The following is a 21,290-nucleotide window of genomic DNA, read 5'->3' on the forward strand; positions in this document are numbered from 1 at the left end:
GTCCGGTTCTGAAAAAACTTGGCTTTGTACTGCTAAACTAGATGTGGACCAGGACAGTCTGACTAAATAGTTTATTGGACAAATGCCAGTTCATTGCAGCGACTTCACAGGAAGAATGTGTTTGTTTTAGCCAAAATCCTTATTTAGTGCCAAAGCAGTTGCTCTGCTGCCTTATCCCAAAGAAAGCACTAGCCCAGCACTAAGGCTGTTGCATCTGGTAAGAGAAAACTCCTTGTGCAATTCCTTACTACACTATCCTGGGTGAGTACACACACCTCCTCTGTGCTGCATTTAGATGCTGTGACTATTTCGCCTCTTCCAAGACAGGGTTTGGAGAAATCCACAAAAACTGCCTAAATTAGCCCTTGATGAGGGTTGAGTATGCTATTAACTTGAGCAATAACTACAAGGGAATAGAACGGGAGCTTAATGGACCAAAAATGGTGAGTAGGGAAACCAGGCCTGTCTGGATTAAATGAGTAAGATGGCTGATGAATTCTGCCTGGTGTGCATTTTGGCTCAAAAAAAAAAAAAAAAAAACCCAAACCAAAAAAACCCCACAGAACCCCAAACCTCATGTCACTCAGAGAGGAAATTGTTATGCTAGCAGGAAAAATGACCAAAGGAAACACACTTCACTGTCACCACTGTCTCACCCTCATCATTTTTCCACCACTGAGCCTTTGCCCACTCCATCTGGAAGGGCTGCCTTGACCATGCTGGACTGAGCGGACCCTGGTGCCACTACCCCGTGCTTACAGATCTGAGAGGCTTAGTGACCTGGAATACAAAATTTCACGATCTAGGGCCTTCCTGTCTTTTTCCTTTACTGGTTTTATTTTTTTCCAATTAAACCTAACCTCCTTGATAAAAATACATGTGTCTGAGCACAGAGGCAGACATTTAACAGTTACTTTAACTTGTCAGGGCTCAGAACCTGTGAAGAGTTTGTGCTACTTTGGCAGTCTTTTCCAGTTTGCAAACAATTTTAAAAAACAACCCACAGACAGAACTGTCCTTGTTTCTCCTATTCTTTTTTCATTTCCTCTTGCCTGCAAGGAAGCAGAAAGAGATTCTGTAGCAGTAGTCATAGCTTGAGTCCACCCTCACTTGCATTTTTTTCCAAGCAGAACTGTTACTATCGCCACTTCTCATCCCCTCTAAAAGACTGCAGTTTTCTGATTTCAAAAAAAATACGTGACATCATTGTAAAAATGAATTTACCTTGCTATTTTATGATGGAGGAGGAGCAGATAAAGACAGATACAGCATCATAAAAATACTCCTTCTGCTCAAAGCCTGGAGCCCAGCTTCACTGTCTAGGCTTTTGGCAATCATGTTCTTTGAACCCCTTCATTCCACTGAAGCAAGCACTCCGGTTTCACAGCTCTGAAACGCTGGGTTTGGTTGGGGTTTTTTTCCTCTCAGATAGAATAGGAAAATTTCTGAAATAGTGTGAGAAGAGGAGACTGTGAAATATGATTTCCCCATTAGCTGCAGCCTACTCCCTGTCCTGAAGATCCTAGCTGATAGATTCTATATGTCTATTTTCTGGTGGCTTTTGTCCAGGACACTTACCCCACTCAACAATGAAGGGGGCAACATGTAACAGAGCAGTGTTTTAGGAGCTGGGTAGTGACAGTTTTGTTAAAAAAAAAAAAACAAAAAAACCACACCTCCTGCATTCTCTCAGCTTATTAAAAGCAGAAGCAATAGCTTGCTAAAAACCCGGTAATGAACTGTCCAATAATGTGAGTTTTCAGTTTCTTACCCCTCCCAGACAGAACCTGATTTCCATGAAATTCAGCTGATGAGTAACAAGCTGGGGGTGGCAGGGGGGAAGCAACAAGACAAACCTTACCTTATCTCACCTGATCTGCAAAGAAGATTGTTTTCTGCAGAGCCCTGACTCCTCTGCTGCAGACCAGTGTTGGTTACTTGCTCCTTGGGCTAACACTTGGGTTTCTTCATGCCAAAGTCCTTTATATAGGCAGGTGCCTGTCCTCATCCTTCTAGTTAAAATTCAGAAAGTGAATGAATATTTAAAATTTAACTCGGTGATCTGCTTTTTTTTGTTTTGCTTCAGCTATGGCACCTGGACCTTTAAAAAAAAAAAAAAGGGGGAAGTACAGAGTGTGGGTTTAGATCCCCCTGGAAATGGAAAGGGTTTAGACTTTATAAGGGTAGATAACACAATGATCTTGAAAGGCGAGTCAGTACTGTTTGGAAAGGGAAGGTCAGACCACCGAACACCTTGACAGAGATGAACGCCCACGGCAGATTCCTTGGTTCCTCGCACACTGCTTTCAGACAGCAGTGGAAGCCAGTGTGTGAGTGCAAAGGAGCCATATTTTAACCTCTGCCTATTTCTGACTCTTACATATTCTCAGTCCAGCTGCAATAGTCTCAGATAAGGATAATAAAGTAATAATAAAGATAGTAAACTAAATAAAAAAATAAAAAGTATATAATATAAACATAAAAATTAAATACATATTTAAAAATTAGTAAAAGTATGTAATATAATAATATTGCTATAGTGTATTGAGCATATACAAATATAATATAATGTATAATATAAATAAATCCTATATAAATATACAAAACATAAAGATAAAAAAATAATAAAAATCAAACTCTAATAAAGACAGTCTCAGTCCAGTCCACCTGTCCCCAGGTTTTTGAGCCAGAGCTGTGCGCCCAACACCTTCACATGTCCTTATCAAAATCAGCAAGGGTAAAAGCAAGGGTAAGCCCTTTTGATTCATTTCTAACAGCTGCGGTAACATACCTTGTTGCAATAACAGAGCTGGGTGAGCATCAAAATGCAGTTAAAGGTACTGCACCTCCACTCTCTCTCTTAATTTAATCATGATCGGTGGTCAAGGCCTATTGCTCCTTGAAAATACAGCCGAATGGGGCACCACCAGAGCCCACGAAGCGGGGCTGATGCCCTTTGAAGAGGCCACCACAGGCAACGGGAGAAGGAAGAGAGACCCACACGCACGGGACGCCAGACCTCACCCTCTTGCTCAGTCAATGAAAAGCTTTTGTCAGGGTGCTTATTACTTTTACATCCATCGCAGTCTAGGATTCCTATCGCAAAATTCAGTTAAACTCCTGAAAGTCAAGCAGTGGTAACAAAAAGTCAGAGCATTGAGGTCTTTTCAGCAAGAAGGCACACTGGCCCGCACATCGGTGCAGCAAGCTCCTCGGGTTCACTTGCAACCTGCAGTTATTGGTCACAGGGCAAGGACACCCAGCTCACGAACGGTTTTCTCCAGGATTACACAGGACGTAACCCGCAAGACTATAAGCACAAATTAAACATTCATCCAGTTATTCATACAGAAAGCATGGCTGCTTCTGAGAGAATCATCAGTGCTTCTTTTTTTTTTTTTTTTTTTTTGCGGGGGGGGCATTATTTTCAAACAAATTTATGGCTAGGGTCTTCCAAAGCGCATTACCATTAAGATGTCCTGCCCTCAGTGCTTCTTGACCACCATAATTCATACTGAACATCTCTCTCTTTGGAGGACTATTTACGCAAGCCTAATTTAAGGACACCTAAAACTTCGCCGTCTTAAGAGATCCTTTTCTTGCAAGTCATTTCCAAAATTGAGAGGGTTTGATCCTTGCTTAATCTGTTGAAAGTTTGCTTAATAGCCTCTCTTAATAGCCCACAAAGATGATTTTCCTTTCCCTTTAGGCCTCAAACTCCACATAAGGTCTGATGCATGGAGTTTTTTTATTTTGGTCTCAGCCTTTTGCTGTTTGGGGCCCATCATAACAACTCTCTATTTTCAATGCCGTGGGCCAGGCTTTCTTCTCGCGCTGCTTTTCCTACCTCTCCCCTGAGCCGGCACCCAGCAGGGAGACTTTTTTTTGTCTTGGCAGAATTTCTTTACTGAGTCAAGGCTTTCCACAGACAAAGCCACACCTTTCCTCCCCACCTCTTTCAACAAGTAGTGTTGTTTTGGTCTGGAAAAGAAAAGCCACGAACTCAGGCTTCGTTCTCATCGCTTTTGATCCATCAGAAGGGCAACGTGGATGCACCTTCACACCTACGTTGTTAATCCCAGAGCGCACGGCAACATAAACATGTACAAAATCCAGCCTTCCCCCTATCCTTCGATCTCCCTGTACCCACCAAATCTGTGTCTCAGGGTGGGGGGGATGTTTATTTGCCCAGACTTTCATTTGATGACTTTTTGCCAATTCATTTGCTCGTCCAGTTTCCCAGACACCGTTTCTCAGACCAGGACCCCAACACCACCACTGCGCGATGGTAAGCAGCCCAGAAATGAATGTCTCTGGACAAGCAATTCTGGTACAAAGCAAGATAGAAACAGGTTTTTTTCCCTTTGCAGTGTGACCTTCAACCCTTAGAGCTATCTATGCCTGTTGTTACACTCTATTGATTGTCCTTCAGATATGCAAGCTGATCTGTTACAGTTCATTTAACCATCCTATTTACTTGCTTCCCTTCGAGGTCACGAGATGAGATAAACTTGCATCCAGCTGCATGCTGAACCCCGAAAGGCCAACGGATAGTTTTTCCACATAACAGAGTCCCCTGTTGTCCCGTGACCTAAATGATTGACCTCCACCACCCAAGGCTTTAACAGTAAGTTTCTCACAGGTGGCTTGCTAACATGGCTGGCAGTTTTTGCTATTATCTGTGCCTGAAGCAAAAGAAAATTCCAGCATTAATGGCAGGACGACATTAGTCCCACTTCCACAGGTGGCTTCCCCCTTCACTAAAGGCTGCCCTGCCTGTTTGTTAGATGCAAGCCTGCTTTGATGCTGCAGAAGCCACATCTCAGCCAGCATTTTGACGCAACTGTGTGTTTTACGAAGGGGCGACTGCAGAGCCCGCCGGTAGCATTTGATACCCATGATTTCTCACAATTTAAAGGCACACCCAAAAAAACTGGACTGGTTTAGGTCTTCCACTTTGGACTTCACGCACCCCTGCGGCTGGAGAAACTTTGCACGCTGGCAGCGAGCCCTGCAGGGCAGCCATGCACTTCTGTTCTTTGGTTTCCACCGGCTACATTGGCAGACGCTTTGCTGGATAGAGCAGATCTGCAATACTGAAGTAAACGTGGCTTTATCAACTTCAGCAAGTTACCTATACTATTACCTGTACTATATACCTAGTAGTAGTCTCAGGAAGGTGGCGGATAGGAGACGGGTTGCAGGGATATACTGAGTATGGGCACGGCTATCGCAAACCCAAAAGCTTCATCTCCTGCGCGCACACCCTGCTTTCACCACAAGCAGCACCTGAGGCTGTTTTTGGGGTGCTGAGCACCTGGACCCCTTTCCAGCTTGGCCCAGGGGTTCTGCCCTCCTCCTCCCAAAAACACGTTTTCTGCAGCAATACCCTGTACACCCTCTCCAGCATTATTAACAAAATTAACTTACCCACTTTCAGAGCCGCTCTGCACCTCTGGGCACAGCTCCCAAGCTAGATGCACCGCAGCGTGCCAGTGCACCCCCCGGGGAGGGATGCTGGCTGTCCCGGGCACAGCCGAGAGGAAGGGTGGGCTGGTTGGCAGACAGGTAAGAGACAGGGCAAGCGACAAAGAACAAATTTGCTTTCCTCTGAGACTCCCAAAAGCCTATTTGAGACTCCCCCGCTAAGGGCGACCCTAAATAAGCAATGCAGGAAGAACACATCTGCAAAGTGACTATCCACTCCCTCAAAGGCCTAATTCTGCTCCGCTTGCCTCTCCACAGCCCCTATGGATAAGAGGACCTGCTGCTGAATGCACCCTCACTTAATATTTTATAAGGAGAGCCGAGTCTTCATAACCAGTGCCAAGTGAGAGGAGATGTGGGCAGGGGCCTGGTGCTGCCCTCTGAAGGCATCCCTGCCTCTGCAGGTCCATCAGCTCATCATGAGAATTCGTTGGGGGGACACACACCAACTCTTTGGACGAGGGGACGCGCTCTTTGACAGGGGAATGACAAGACAGTGGCGGCCGCTTTTTGCCACAGTGCCGTTAAGGATGAGCCACCACTTTTAAGCAGGACTGTGGTTGCGGCGGGCAGCATGCCTCCAGTCTGCTGCTGGGCTTTTGGGGAAGAAAGGAGTCTATCGTTGAAGAGCCAGAAGAAAGACTGATGATATCCAGCACCAGGCTGAACGGAGGAGCTCAGAGGAGCTCCATCTGCACTACCAAATGCAGTGATGCTCAGCATGTAATGGCTGCCCACCACTGTCTTCTGAGAAAAAAAAAAACCTGAGGATGGGGGAAAATCACAAGAAATCCCCTCCTCTCTCCCTTCTCCAGCACTCACTCAAACTTGAGAACAAGAGTCATTCTGAATCCCTGAGATTCAAAGTCCCAAATTGGAGCTCCCCTCCCATCCCCACCAAAGGAAAAAAAAAAGATTAGGGCAGGGTGTTTCTTGTAAATATAATGCATATACCACTTACGGGGGACTTTTCATACGTACCGTCAGTCCCCTCCCACCCTCTCATCTCTTATATCCAACCACACAGCAAATAAATGATAATTCATTGGCCTGAGATGAGCCCAAAGAAAGACAGCAGGTTTAGCACTTGTAATAGTGAAGCTGTCCCTTAGAGATAGATACGCAGGAGACAAGGGAGGACTTCTTGTTTCTGCTCCAAGAACCACTGATATATGTTAATCGACAAGCGTTTAGCATGGAGTAAAAACCCCCAGTGGAAAAGAGGGCTTGCTTACCAATTATGGGTGTAAATCAGGCTAAGAGGCCTACAGGGTAGGTGATATATGGCACAGATTCTGTGGTTTCTCGCTGACATTTAATATATATAAATGCTGTTACTTTCCAGGTAGTCCTGGTGCAGTACTGACTTGAACCTTGAGCATCTCGTAACTGGCCTGTCTGCTCTTTGAGGAGCCCAAGCAATTCTCACAGAATTCATGCTTTCAGGTTAAAAAAAAATAAGAGAAATAATAATTTTCAGTGATGACAGCAACTGCAGAAAACTTCAATGTAGCTGTCTTCATAAATTTCAAGATCAGAAAGAACGATTCTGTGACTCCAATTTACTTTCCAATGTAACAGAGGTTGTTACTGAGCAGTCGATAATAATTATGACACATGAATTACAAATGAGCACTTGGCATAAGCGGGAGTTAGCTCTGAAGCCTAATGACAGACACTTCAAACAGCGACTCCCTCACTATCACTGCAATTTATAGCTACTGCAAAGCTGCTCTGTACTATGGTAGGAATTTAGGGTAGGTGAAACCCTTCAAGCCACTGTGGTTTGGGTTTGGTTTTTTTTAAGGAGTTTGCTTTCCTTTTGCTCATTGAAAAATCTGGTGACCAAACTATAATTAAGCCTCTACCCCACCTTCTGTTATACCAATTACCTGGGAAAAGATAGTCAGCCATTTCCTTTACCTGCATGTATTTCTTCTTCATTGCCCTCTCCTATACGTTCTCTTAGGGCAGCTCTCACTCGACCTGTAGAAGCGCTTGGGGCAGGATTCGTCTCCTGGAAGGGATGAACTTACACATGGGGGAGACATAAACTGGCACAATTATACAGCACTTGCTCTCCCAGGTGGGAATACTGGTTGGATATAACTAACAGGGGTACTCGAGGTATCTCCAGGTGCAAGTAATGGATGAAGGGCAACCAATTCACAGGTGAAAGTGGCAGCTGTTTTACCACATGAAATTTTGAGCACCATATTAACGAGAACATGCTGTTCCATTGCTGCTAAGCTGCTTTAAAAGCTGGCATTTCTGTTTTGAAGCTTTTGTTTATTTAGTTAAGTGCTTGGTGCCCTCACCAGGAGCTGTTGGGATAGCAAGGGGGACAGTAAGCGCTCTCCAAATGGGCAGCTAAGTAACAAAATCCCATTTAAGCTGCTGTAGTGCTGCCAGATCTGCCTTCCACGTTGGAATATGTGATGAATGAATGGGATGACTAATTATCTCCTCTTTGCTCAGGCTGATACCAAGTACTAGCCACACTCTTCCCACGTTGATACCAAATAATAGCCACGCTCTTCCCACGTTGAATTATGAGGAAAATTTGTGGCAACTTTCCCACAGAGCTGGAGTGTTTGCGAGTGAGAAACAAGCCGACTGTGGGCTGAACTTCTGACTCGCATCCCCATGGGAAACTCCCTGGGCACCGTGGGGCATCCGTGCCAGGCTCAGCCTTGTTTTCTCGCCTGCTTTCCTGAGCTTTGCCGGCAGGCTGCCCTGTGCAGGAAGACCCATCCCACGCAGGAAAGAGGACAGCCGGGGAGACAGCCCGGCTCCCCACCTCTTTCTGGAGTTTCCACACCCGATTCGTGGCTCAACAGAAGGCACACGTTTCTTTCAGGAGGTGGTGGTTTACCGCAAAGGGCAGGTTAACGGGAGGAGATGCTCTCCCAGCTGCCTCCGCAGCCCACGGGAGATTTCGCGGAGCTGTGGAAAGGAGCTCACTTTCACTTGTACAGCACCAATACTTAAAAATCACCCTTCTTCAGCCTTTCCTAAGTGTGAGAAAGACCCGCAGAGAGTGCGAGTATGAGCAGGAGTGTCACGGCAGGGCCCTGCCTGCAGCCCTCTGCCCAGGCAGCATCTTTTTCTCTTAGCACAGAACTTGCAATTCTGGCTCCGGCAACTTGGCGCAAGTCAGTATCATCGACTTGGGCTGAGTTTCTACACAGCTCAACTCCCCTTTTTTTCGCTGGAAACCTCCCACACACAATTACGAGGTGTGTGCCTGGCCCAGGAGCCCTGCTGCGGGCACGGGGAAGGAGCTAGGTCGGGAAGGCACAGGGAATCCAGTTAGGGAAACTGGCTGCTCTGGGTCTACAGCAGAATGAAGCAGTTCACAAAAGTGTGTACACCATAAACACCACAATTTGTCCCTCATTAGACACTCAGTTTCTGCTCTCTGGGACACCCAGGCTGCCTGTAAGAGCCAAGCATTTTCAGTCTGTCGACTCAGGGTTGTAAGCATCAAAAGATCATTCCTTCCAGGGGAACCCATTGCCATTTGGACCTAAAAAGAAAGGGCAATACTCCACCTTAGTGACAATCCAAACCCTGCAGCGTTCCCCTTGCTGCCACCAGCGCCAGCACCAAGATCTACTGCATTTCTTCAGATAGAAGAAAAAAAAACAACAAAAAATAAAGCAGGTTGCTGCTCACCCAGCTGGGGACTGAAGAAGCTCTGCTCGCTGGCAATAAAAACATGCTGCTTGCCTACAGGGGATGTCAGGAAAAAGGCCAGTTGTACTACGAAGAGCTTTCTGCTAAGGTCCCCTCAGTAAGTTTGTGATGGAATTGTACAAACACGGAGAATAAATCACTTACCTTAAGAAGAGGAGACAGAGTAAAAAGAGAAGACAGATTTGGTGTGATGAGAAGGGACTCAATCTAGGCAATTATCCAGTTAGAAGGTAACAGACAGACTTTGGGAGGTAGCGAGAGAAATCCCTTTTTCCCATCCTGACAGCTCTTCCAGGAGGTTTTCTCAAGCAGGTGACCGTGAGGGTAGAAAAGACCTGCCCCGTGCCCCGTCACGGCTGTGTGACATGGTGAGCGGCGAAGAAGCGTGACCCCAGACCAGAACCCTGGATCCAAAATGCAAGCATTTCTCATGCCGTGGCTCTGGCCCATGGACGGAGTCTTTGCTCTTCACGTCCAGGGGACTGAGCCAGTGGAGGCTGAGCTCACCCTCAGCGGAGAGTGGCCCCTCGGCGCTGCCCGCCACGTCTGCCTCCACGGCCCTTCGGAGGGCAGGGCACGGCTTTCCGACCACTTCCAGTTTCCCCCAGTCTGCCCGTAAAAGGTATGGGCTTGCAGGGGCTTGTGCATCTCACGTGGCTGTAAAAGTGTTGCTCACGACCCAGACGCTCAGCGTGGTTTACAGAACGAGTTTTGTTTACTTCAGTTTAAAAAGTAAAGCCACCAGCTTTAATTCTCCCTAAGAACCAAAACAACTGGGGAAGTGCATGATTCAGAGTGGCTTGGTGCAAATTTTTGCAAAGTAACAGACACGAAATCAAAATAATTCAAATTATACATACATGTAAAACAAAAGAAATTCAAGTTAAAACCAGGACCGGATTCCTATTAGCCCTAGAGATGATCCAAGAATGTATCAGGAAATAAATAAATCATTCTAATTTTCACCATAAAAGAGGGCGCTGCTCACTAATTCAAATGGTTTGGGTATTTACAGAAGGCAAATGTGTTAGAGAAGAAATAGAAGGAAGAAAAGCATTCGTAAGAGCGAACTGAAATTCTGCAGGGTGATCGCTTCCCCACATACACCACTGTGACTAAGAGAAGGCTTTAAATCACTGCAAGGGGCCGAAGAAATTCTTTTTGAGCAGGATGCCATCACCTGCCCCACGCTGGAGGGACCATTCCAAGGTGAGACCAGCATGGTCTACTAGGTTTAGCTGCCACCACAGAGGTTCTGAAGCTCTACCACAACCCATGGCCACCCTGGGGCAGAGGACAACAAATAAGTTGGCCTGGTCAGTCCAATTTATGACTAGGAGGGCAATTTATCCTAAAATCCAACTGAAGGGAAGGCTGCTTAAAGCCACATCTTCCCGGCCTCCACTGGACCGTGCGTGCTCCGAGGAGGAGGCAGCCAGCACAACTAAGTCTCTGTTCTTCAACATGTAAGCACAGCTGGTGATCAAAACACTTGGCATTTCCACAAAGGCCAACAGCTAGGGTGCCTCAGGTGACTGCAAGAAAAAGCAGGCCCTTTCGAGTATCTCTTTCAACATTTGCAAACCCCAGGAGACAAAGCAACACCCTCGTTTGCAAAGGCAGTGCGACTCGTGCTCGTTACTGGTATTGCTGATGCTTTGTTACCAAATAATAACCTGCTTTCTTTTTGCTGCACAGGCTATTAAGGCCAAATCCTGACAGGCCAGAGCTGTACTTTCGGTGCAGCCAGTGGAGCAGAAGATGCTTAATGCCCAACAGAAGCAGGGTAAATTCTGCAGTTAATGTCATAGCGTGCAAAAAAACATCCTGAAGGGCCATCCTAACCTTCTGTTTCCTTGTCAAGACACATTTATTTACAGTCAGTACCATAGGGACTAGACTCGAGTGGCAGTGGTGCTACATCCATATTTTTAATGGGATTTGACATTTAAGGCAGCATTTCAGTTGACCTCGAAGCCTGTAATTACACTTGCAAATCTGCTTAGCAAGACATCAGCAGAGTATCCCAGGGGACTGCTCGAACAGATTGGTTCTGTTCCCATAGAAGCAGCATTTGAGTACCAAGTGATGCTACAAAGCAGACACTGCGGACTGCAGTGCCTGACACAGGCGCTTGCAAACTGGACCCGCTCCTAATCTTCAAAATAAAACCAAAAACAAAGACTGCAAAGAGCCCTCGCTTTATCTTAAAAGCAACACTGCACTGAGTCAGATACCACTGGAGGTCAGGAGCACTTCACGAATACACGACCGAGACAGGACTCCTTTCTACACCCGCTGGTTACCTTTGGCCTCATGAAATCTGCAAGTGCTAAAAGTACCAGAGCAGCCCAAGGGTGAAATCCTGTTTGTCACCTTCTGATCTGGAATCATGATGGCCCAGTGCCGAGAAGCACTTTTATGTGTCCCGCACAAGTGCAGACTCTGCCCAGAGTCTCCTTCCACAAGGAATCCATTTAGATTTCTCCTTTCATTGTAGCCCTACGACCACCGAAATTTTGAGAGCAAGTTGATGCCAAAGGCCGGGATGCTCAGGATTATATTTTACCCCCAATTTACACACCTACCCCTCCTTTGTACCCAGTTTACACCGCCACCTCCAAAGATATGACTGGAACCAAATGAAGTACATATGAAGTACTCAGCTGGGACTCCCCACGTATGCTCAGTTCTCTTCAGGTCCGGGGAAAAAAAGGGGCTGATTTGTTCAGATTTGGACTTTTCATTCATGCCCGTGGGAGGCAAAGTGAAGGATCTCCTTCCCTCACAAGCCACCTAAGCAGATCGTTCCACAGGATGCAAATGGTTTCATCCCTGAGCTCAACTAAAAGAGAAAAATGCAGTCCTCAGCCATCACCACCCTAGCACCAGAAGCAAAGCGAACATTTAGCCCAAAGCTCTCTGCTGCAGGAACAAAGAGCAAACAAGCAGCGCAAAGCTGGGAAAGATGGAGAAAAGCAGAAAGAGGCTAATTTGTATCACGCCAAAGAAACAGAAGGAAACCTGAGGCCAAAGGGTTTGGACTGGTAGCGGAAGAAAGCTCACAGAAGGCAGACTGCGCTGTTCAACAGCGAAACCTTTGCAGCCCTCGGTGCTCATTTGGGAGCAGCCTGGTACCTCCATCAACAGTGATCGCAGACAGGCAAGAAAAACAAATCTAGAGAGCATTCCGAAAGTGACATAAGATCCCTCAAGGCCATTTCAATGACACGAGCAAAACTCGAATTTTTCTCTTTTTTTCCCCCGGCGTGGAAGACACGACGCTTTGTTCAGCTTAGCGCACGCAGTTCTCCTCTCGGCGAGACTTCTTCTAGCTGACCGACGTGCAGTTCAGCTCTGCAGGGTCCTGCCTACCCGCCGCCATGACTCCCTCTGGCCCATCGGCAATACTGGGCTCACTGGAGCACTGCCTGTGGCTAAAACTGGGCTGCAGGAGGAGGCATTTGTCAGTACTGTCCGACTCCTCAATCACCATCCCTGTGTGCATCATGGAGGCCATCGCCAGGAGCTGAATATCCGAGTGAGCGTTGGCAACAGTGTGCCGACGGATGCTGCCACATTTCTCCAGGTAAGCCTCACCCTCCTGCTCTGTCAGTGGGGTCAGGGCCATCTCGCTGGGCTGCCGGCTTGTCACCGCATGAGATGAATAATTCAGTCCACCGGTCTTGGGACGGGATCTGGAGTACCGTCTCTCTGGAAGAGAAAAAGGAAGCAGGAACGGTCAAGTAAGGCACAGGAAAAGCATCGCCTGAACTGCTAGGCTGGCCTCAGCGTGCAGCTGCAGAGCGTCCCACCTCATTAGCACCGGGGACCAGTCAGGTGCTCATTAGTTCATGCTGCCATTAGGAGCATGGAGGAACAGTTAGGAGATGCCTCCCGTCCTGCTGTAAGGCAACAGTGCTGCTGCCTGCGAGAGAAGTGAGCCAAAAAGTAAGGAGTGCAGCAGAGGGACTTTCTTCAGCATCCTGATGGTCCCCTCTCTTACCCAGGGAGGTGAGGACCGAGTAGGAACTCTCGCGTGCAGGTTCACTGAAATCAGGGATGCTAAAGTGGTACGAGTCCCCAAAGAAACATTCAGTGAGGACCTGAGTTGCCATCCCTTCCTCTGGAAAATGTCCCTCAGGAGATGCTCTTAGCTGGTGTCAACATGAAATTCCTGATGCTTACACTGCACTACCTCTCCAGCTGCCTAGGGAAAGGCGGTTCTGCCAGCATTAAGCCACTGTATTTTTTTTAAAGATTATAAAGAAAAAGAACATTCCATCCACTGTAAAACACATCTGGTTTGGGGGCTAGACACTGAAAACACCTCGCGGTGCACAGCAACAGCCCGCAACAGCCCGGGGGGAAAGGTGCAGAAGAGGAAGACAGTACTTGGGGAGCACGGGTGAAGGGTCTGCAATCTGCCGGCAAAAACATTAAGGGGGAAAAATGCCTGGTTTAAAACTCAAACCCAAGGCGCAGTCCCCAGCCCCCTATCATGAAGCACCATTTCAATTCTGACACTGAAAGCTTTAAGAAAAGCAGGGGGCTGAGTTTGTGCCTTGGCTCGCTGTAATTCACTCCCCCAGGAGGTTGAAGCAGACAGTATTATTTTCACCTGCTGTCTTCCACCGCCGTGCAGCATTGCCGTGTGGTATTAAACACCTCATGTGGGCTATCTGTCCCCGAAGCAGCTGATAAAGCTATTCCCTACCCGTCTCCCTGTTTCTCACCAGCTTCCTTGAAGCGCAGGGTCTCATTTCATAAAGTCAGAAGCCTTTAGACCTTATAAAATACTTCCACCAAGACTGCAGAGCATAAGAGATAGAGTGACAAAATGCAAAGCAAAGCACTCGTCACTGAAGGTTATAAAAGAGTTTTGGAAGCTTGCATCAGAAAGAAAAGCAGAAAACAAACTCTATATTGTTGCAGGGAGGAACGGGTGAGCAGCCAAAACTCCACCACTGGCAGCAGCCAAGCTATGACAACACTTCACCCCACTGCTGCCAGTAATATATTCATTCAAAATGATTCATTTTGTGCTTAAGAGTATGTGCAAATAATTTTTGAGGCCAGTTACAGTAAATACACTCTTTACGTGTCATCTGCAGCTCAAGCCACAGCAAGATGTAGTGTTGGAGGGCATTGGGACCTGACTCTTTTGAGGAAAAATATCCACAGATTATTGTTGTGCAACAGAATTAAAATCCTTTATAATGAGAATCAGGTAAAAATTAGGTTAAACACTGAACATTCATTTATCACTTTAGTTTTCCCCCTTTACCTTCTTGGCCACAAAAGACGGTCTCTTAAGGGATTTGTCATACATAGTTTAACTAGAAACATGATTTCTATTTTGGTGCATTATGGCCAGGAACATAAACTGGGGGGAGTTTTTAAGGGATTTTTTGCAAGCAAACTCAAATCAGCAGTGATGTGAGGTTTAATACGTGGGGGGAATAGGTTGAATGTTTTATCTTCTTCCCTATTCCACATTTAAAAATTCTTTCTTATACAACTGGATCCCTTCAGCATAGTCCATCCTTACAAGGTAGGTTACGGCTAATTTACATGGACAAAGCAAGAAGGGTGGTAAGAGAAGAGCAGATAGGAACGCTGCCCTCTACAAATCCCCCCTGTGAGCTGTCCTGGCCCCTTTCACACCTATCCCTGCTGCATTCCTCTCACTTTAAATCTCACTTTAAAGTTTAACATACAGCAGCCTTGCAGGCTGAAGCATTATGTGTATTCACAGCTGTGATCGGACACCTTCAGTCACATTTCTCAACACTCATTTATCTCGAAGGCTCCAGTCCAGAAGGCAGTTTGGCCTCCACAGCATCCATTGAGAATGCAAATGTACCCAAAGCCCAACAGTGCGTTTCCAAAAACCTACTACAGGGAACCTACTGGGCTTCATCGTCATTACAGGCTGCCCAGTGAGAGAAGAAACTGGTTCTGAGAAAGCAAAAAAGGTGACAGAAAGAGGGAGAGAGGAAGAGAAAGAAGGTTGATTAGAAGTGGCAGTTACAGAAAAAAAAAAAAACAACTAACAACAAAAAAACCACCATGACAGCAGCACTTTGAAAATACCAAGGTTATTTGCAGAAAAGTGCTGCTTGGCTGTCAATGTCGTGCAATGCAAACACAAGTTCTTTCTTTCCTCCCACTCAGCACAGGGTGGAGCAGGGCCAAAAGGCCACCTTGGAAATACACACAAACAAATGACAGCTAAAATCAAAGTAAATACAACGAATTTAAGGCACATAAACTTTACAAGGCCAGTTTGTGCTAATTTTTTTTTTTAATGACACTAATGCTTTGCTCAGCTGGTGGCAATCCAGGATGGCTAGAAACTTCAGTACAGGTCAGGCAGCTACCTTTCAAACTATCCCAGCAAGCAGCATGAAGATGTCCATAAACATCAAAACAATCAAATTTGCCAAAGTTCAACTTTTACAGGGAATATGGTCTAGATTTAGCCTCAGGATCAGGTCTGCAAATCAATGCTGAACTGTGTCACCATGTTCACTTGCAAAGAAGATATTTAATTGCCCAACAACCACAAGAACAAAAACCGTGAGCCATAGTTTGCCTGAAGTGATGCCATGAGTTTGTTACAGGCACAGATTGTCTGAGTCCCAGTAAGTCCTTCTACCGCAAGATCATCTTTTGGCCTCTGCTGCTAAGGTGTAGGACAAGACAGGTTGTGTGTCTCCAGCTTGCTACAATTTGCATCAGAGCAAAGAGTAAAGCTTATAAAAACAGAGGGAGACTGGAGCTTTCTTCACTTGTTCTATTTAAATCTTCTTGACTATCAAACCAGTATCATTACACCCATTTCTTAGCTAGCCAATCTCTTCTGGCTGGTTACATGTGTAAGCAGAGCTCCTGAATCATGTGTGGAGAAGTTTTCCACTACAAGCATCCCCCTCCTGAAGTGCCAGTTCTCTCACCTAGACGCATCTATCCTCATTTAAACACAGATTTTTTTTTAATTTTTTTTTTGAACAGAGTCTTCGAATGGAAGGAAGACTCCATGCAAAAACCCCTGTAATCCCTCAGAATGAGCATCCAACAGTTTTGCTGTTTGCAAAGGCTGGCTGATGCAGCAGTGAGCATGGGAATGTAGCCAGCCAAAGCTGGCTAGCCAGCAGGGACAGAGAGTAGGCAGCAAAGGACCAGGCACAGTCTCTCACCAGGGTGAGCGCAGTACATCAGGCATGGACCAGGGAGTTTTAAAATCCAGCCCATCTCCAGCGAGAGGGGACACTTTGCACGTGTGTGCATGTGCAGTGGTGGTGGGCAGTCATAGTTCACTCAGTGATGGAAAATAAAAAGCCCGACACAAAAATCTACATTCAGAAACATATTAATCGGGACCTTCTCGAGAGTGTTTTAGCCCTTGTTTTCTGTCTCTCATGGAGTCATGCACTGCCTCCCTGTCTAGCACAGATGTGCACTGCCTCACATTAACCGACCTGTGTACCCCAAAAGAGCTTCTGTACAATGCGCGTGTCTTACCAAGCAAGCAGGTGCTACCAGAGAAGCTGTGATCCTCACACAAACCCAAGTACGGTGATACCACCTGCTTGACCAGTTCTTCCAGCTGTAGGTAGCCCTCACTGGGGCCAGTAGGCTCATGAACACTCTGAAATTCAAACATAAAAAGTCAGCATTACCCTTACATAGTTCCGAGTAAGGTTTTTGAGTAAAGCCTGGGGTCTGTCAAATATCTCTGCACTGGAATATCCCAACCATATCGGTAGACCATTTGGAGGAGCACAGCTGATAAGCCCGAATGGAGGTTTGGGTCCCATTTAGTTCAACCTCCTTGTTCAAGCCATAGCCATAACCCTATGGATATTGAGCAGCTAGCTGTCTTTTATCTGACCAAGGCATAGGAAGGTACAAAGTATGCTCCCACTGAGGATTTGCACAGTGTAACTACAGCAATATAATTACAGCAGGGCAGTTCTACCAGGAAATACCTCTTTGTAGAAAAACCTTAACACACCTCGGGCAAAGCACTGTTCTTTTCCTAGGCAGGACTGCAAGAAAAGTACTCTCTGTAGTTCGGCTTACAGCTGTGAAGATGGTAGATAACACTAACCAATTTAACAGTAATTTCAGAAACCATTCAGACTTAGCTTCCTGCAAAGCCTCAATAAGCTTTTCTTTCTCAAATGCGTCGCTTTGAGACCCTCTTTGCCCTCAAGATTCTTTTATTAAAATATTTCAGGGAAATTGAGCTAGCACCTTAGTATCTCCTGCTATTACAGTCTGGGTCACCATGAACATCAGAACAGCGAGAACTCATACAGAAATACCAGCTTAGCCACTTGGCAATTTTGATTGTACTTCAGAAAGTTTCATTCCCCAGCACTCATTATAAGGTATGTTGGAGAAGAAATAAAAGTGAGAGGAACGCCAACAGCCACCTGTAATACGGTATTTTGCAGGACTGTCAGGCTGGGTGATATAAAAAGGTAAAACAGCTGGTATACTTGGCTGTATTTGGCATGCTTGGAAAATACTCTCTTGAGGTCTTGCTAAAGAGGTTAGTCCTCACAAAAGGTCTGGGTCTCTTGGGAGAGGCCTTTGGAAGATATATAGCATGTTGCCTGCTGCCAAAATGTATTCCTCCTCTCACGGGCACTGCTCAGCATCCCAGCCAGCCAAGGGGCCGTGTCGGGCAGTCAGCAACCACAGCTTGTTCAAATTCCACAGTCTGCTGTGATGGAGACTCGCCCTGTCTCGCAAAGCTGAGAAACCAGGAGAACTAGGGCACAAAGAGGCATTCAGAGAAGCTGGGAGATGAAACTTTATGTGAAAAAAGAGTCCTGAGGCTGTTCCTAGCTGGGGAAGAGAGGTACCAAGAAAAATACAAACACCGAAGAGCAGAACCCGGCCCTTTCACAGCAACATCCTTACCCGTTCCCAGGAAAGCTCAGGGCATTCAAAATTCAGCTCTCATTTCTACATTTACCACTCCCAAATAAGCAGACATTACCTCCCCTTCATCACACCCTCTACCCTCCCCATTCTCCTTTCCAGGGATCGTATTTGTTCCGTGAGGTCGAGATACCCAAGTGGAGTCAGACAAAGAAGAGCAGAGGTTCCCCACCTGCAGAATTAACAGCATCTGGACGATGGAAGCTGGGAGCTTTGTCTGGACCAGAGGAAGAACTTCTTCCAACTTTACTTTTAGCAAGACCAAGTCTCTGAAGCCAAGAAGAGCAATCTGACGGATAGTCAACTCCTGACCCTAAAAATCACAGAAGGCGAAATCCAAGAGTTGGTAAAGGGACATGTGAGTGTCATACCAACACATGTATGCACACAGACAGAAAGGGTCTATCCTGCCCACTGCTGCTGTGGCAAAGCACCCCCCAGCTGCTCAGGTTGAGGATTCATGATACTCTTTGGTTGCTTCCCTCTCAGTCTCTGTCCCACACAAATTCTGAAATGAGTAACACCTCATCCGAAGCACCACTAGGTTTGGAATGAAGCCAAAGACGAGCCTGTATTTCACCAAAAGACTATGTATTCATGAAACCCAACTGCCATCCAATTTGGTCACAAGCATCCAAAGCCCAGGATGGATGCAGCTCGTGCTTTTGTCACTTGGAGCTGAGAAACCAGAGAAGGTTTGGTAGGGAAAGAGGTTGGTAGAGAGTATTCCTTAACTAAGCCTACCTCTGGTCTGTGTTAGATCCTCTTTTTGTTCAATGTTTGTACTTTAGACCTTGCCGATACGACAAAAATCCACAATTCAGTTTATTAGGGATTTTAGAATTTAGGCTAGAGTGAAGCTAGTGAGACTGCTTGTACCAAATACCATTTAAAAAGCAACAGCTTTGAGTTCCACCACAAGGCGCTCCGTGTCCTCCCAGTTACTTTTTTACATCAACAACACAAGTGAGCAGGCTTAACAGATGAAGATGTTGTAATATTTCTCAGCATATCTAAACACAGTTGGACTCCATTTGGCATTCTGGTGTTACTGCCTTTCCCTCTGCTATGCTTAACGTCTGCACGACTTTCTCTTGCCCCACTGCAGCTTAACAGCAGAAATTTTCCTCCCAGCCCTGCCCAGCACTTTCCAGCCTGAAGTTTCCCTTGTTCTTCCCAGCAAGTTAATCTCTGCCTCACAGTCTGTTTGGGAACTATTTTATGGTCTCCATAACACACTCAACATGGCAAATATTTAGCTGGAAGGAATTACCAGCAGTTAATCATTAATTCATAATGGGTTTAATGTCATAATTAACATCATCATCAATATGTAAATATGAATTAAAGCCAATAATCTGGAGGGTAGCTTGGCCATAATAAAAGCACTTTGCTGTTTTAAATCATCGCTGTGTTTTTAGAAACATGGAGGTGTAGAAAAGACTGGTACATATCTCTGAACTATATTTCAGCAGCTGCACACTTTTTATTTATATCATGCAGTTTAGTCCCATTAACTTCATACCCCATTTCAAAATGCAAACATGTTGCTGTGCCAAACAAAACAAGATTTGCTATTCTTTTTCCGCACCAAGTAGTTACATCAACAGCTGCAACTATGCAAAAGCCAGTGACCTGTTTACATGGTTTCCCTCTGTACAGCAATTTAACCAACTTGGCTGCTTAAAGGTCATATTTCTGCAACAGCTACAAGCCTCGGGTTTAAACTTAGCTGAGATAGGAAGTTATTTCTACTTACTACCTTCAGTAACATACGCTCACACATTTGGCTGACTTACTTTCATTCTGAATGGGCAGTTGCTGGGATCACAGAAGAGCCCAACTAAATAATCACGTTGACATTTGCAGCAAAGTATGGGGAACCACCAACAAATAGACTTTCCCATCTACCAGGGTAGCACATGAAGAACTGTGGCTTGGTGAAAGAGACTTGCTATGTAAGCTGTCTTCACATGTGGTGACACACTGTATAAATAGGTATATACAGTTCCCTATTTGTAGGAAGAGCCCAATCTTGTTATTAGGGCACTGGCCTGGGATAAGAGCAATTTCATATTTCTTGCTGAACCAGCAGCTCTCTCTGTTGTAGCCTAGAGCAGCTTACTCAGAGTCAAATTCTTGAATGCATTTAGGCGGTTTAAATCCAGACATTTGTGTAGGACTTACGGGACTGCAAGGCTTTAAATACGCTGTCTGTTACCTTTCAGTTCCTCATCTGTAAAATGGCAATACTTCCCTAATGTCACAGCTTCTATGAAATATTTTTGAGTGACTCAGATATTGTGACAAGACAAATACAGCAAGAAAGTTATGCTTTCAAAGAATCTCGACATCCCATAGTCACACTTTTACCACTAGCACCAGGTTACTTCCAAAAGCTGCACCCACTGTGCCGTAACTTTTGTTCAGTTTTTGTTCAGTTTCTCATTTAAAAGCAGGGGAGCAGACTTTTCTGATAAGTGGCAGAATTATTAGGACCAGTGGGTATGACACACAGTTAGCTCAGCTGTTTCCGCAGTGCACAGACAGCTGCAGTGCAGACAAACCCCTGCTTAAATAGACTAGTTCGCTTCCTGACTATTAGTTGCAAAAGGAAAGAAAGGGAGGATATTATAATTAATTGCGCAGTTTTACCTGCCAAACACCTACCTTAAAGCATCTGCAGCAAGGAAAGAATAAAAATAAACACAGTATAAAGGTTAGTGTCTGTCTTTTCAGAAGTCCTTTCTCTTTTAGGAAAGGCCAACTTTAACAGGATTAGAGGAAAAGTGCAACCTTTGAGCTTTACCTGCTGCCTTTGAAACAATACAAAGGAAAAAAAATTTAAAAGGCTCTGGAAAGCAAGTCCTGTGGAAGAGGCAAAAGTCAAGAGGAGGAGGCTAGCATTTCCAAGAACGTCAGTCTCCTCATGAGGTACATTTATTTTTTTTTCTCTGATGGAAGAGAAGATCAAAATAGGCTGGGGAGGTAATTAGACTGCTCATATGGAAAGCCTGACTAAAACTACCTTAAAAAATGATACAGTTCAACACTTCTGATGGGATACTCAGCTTCTAAAACACTCAGCGTCAACAGGTCTTACATAAAGTTGTTCATTCATCCTCTACCCATAAATTTACTTGTCC

The 21,290-nt window shown here is 45.6% G+C and overlaps 1 protein-coding gene across 5 annotated transcripts in view; it reads right to left on the reverse strand.

Annotated features, from left to right (window-relative positions):
* Window positions 1–1,882: 1,882 nt before the first annotated feature.
* The window catches only part of PRR5L (proline rich 5 like), a 51,889-nt gene continuing 32,481 nt past the window's right edge, over window positions 1,883–21,290 (reverse strand). For 3 of the 5 annotated variants that reach the window (XM_069784690.1, XM_069784693.1, XM_069784691.1), the window contains exons 7-9: window positions 18,317–18,457; window positions 16,714–16,840; window positions 9,879–12,900 (exon numbers count right to left, since the gene is read on the reverse strand). In XM_069784690.1, coding sequence (XP_069640791.1) covers window positions 12,518–12,900; window positions 16,714–16,840; window positions 18,317–18,457 — 651 coding nt within the window. In that variant the 3' untranslated portion in view covers window positions 9,879–12,517. The other 2 variants (XM_069784695.1, XM_069784694.1) reach the window with 2 other exon arrangements.

Source organism: Haliaeetus albicilla, chromosome 5, assembly GCF_947461875.1.
Source record: "Haliaeetus albicilla chromosome 5, bHalAlb1.1, whole genome shotgun sequence".
In the NCBI taxonomy this organism is placed as follows: Eukaryota; Metazoa; Chordata; class Aves; order Accipitriformes; family Accipitridae; genus Haliaeetus; species Haliaeetus albicilla.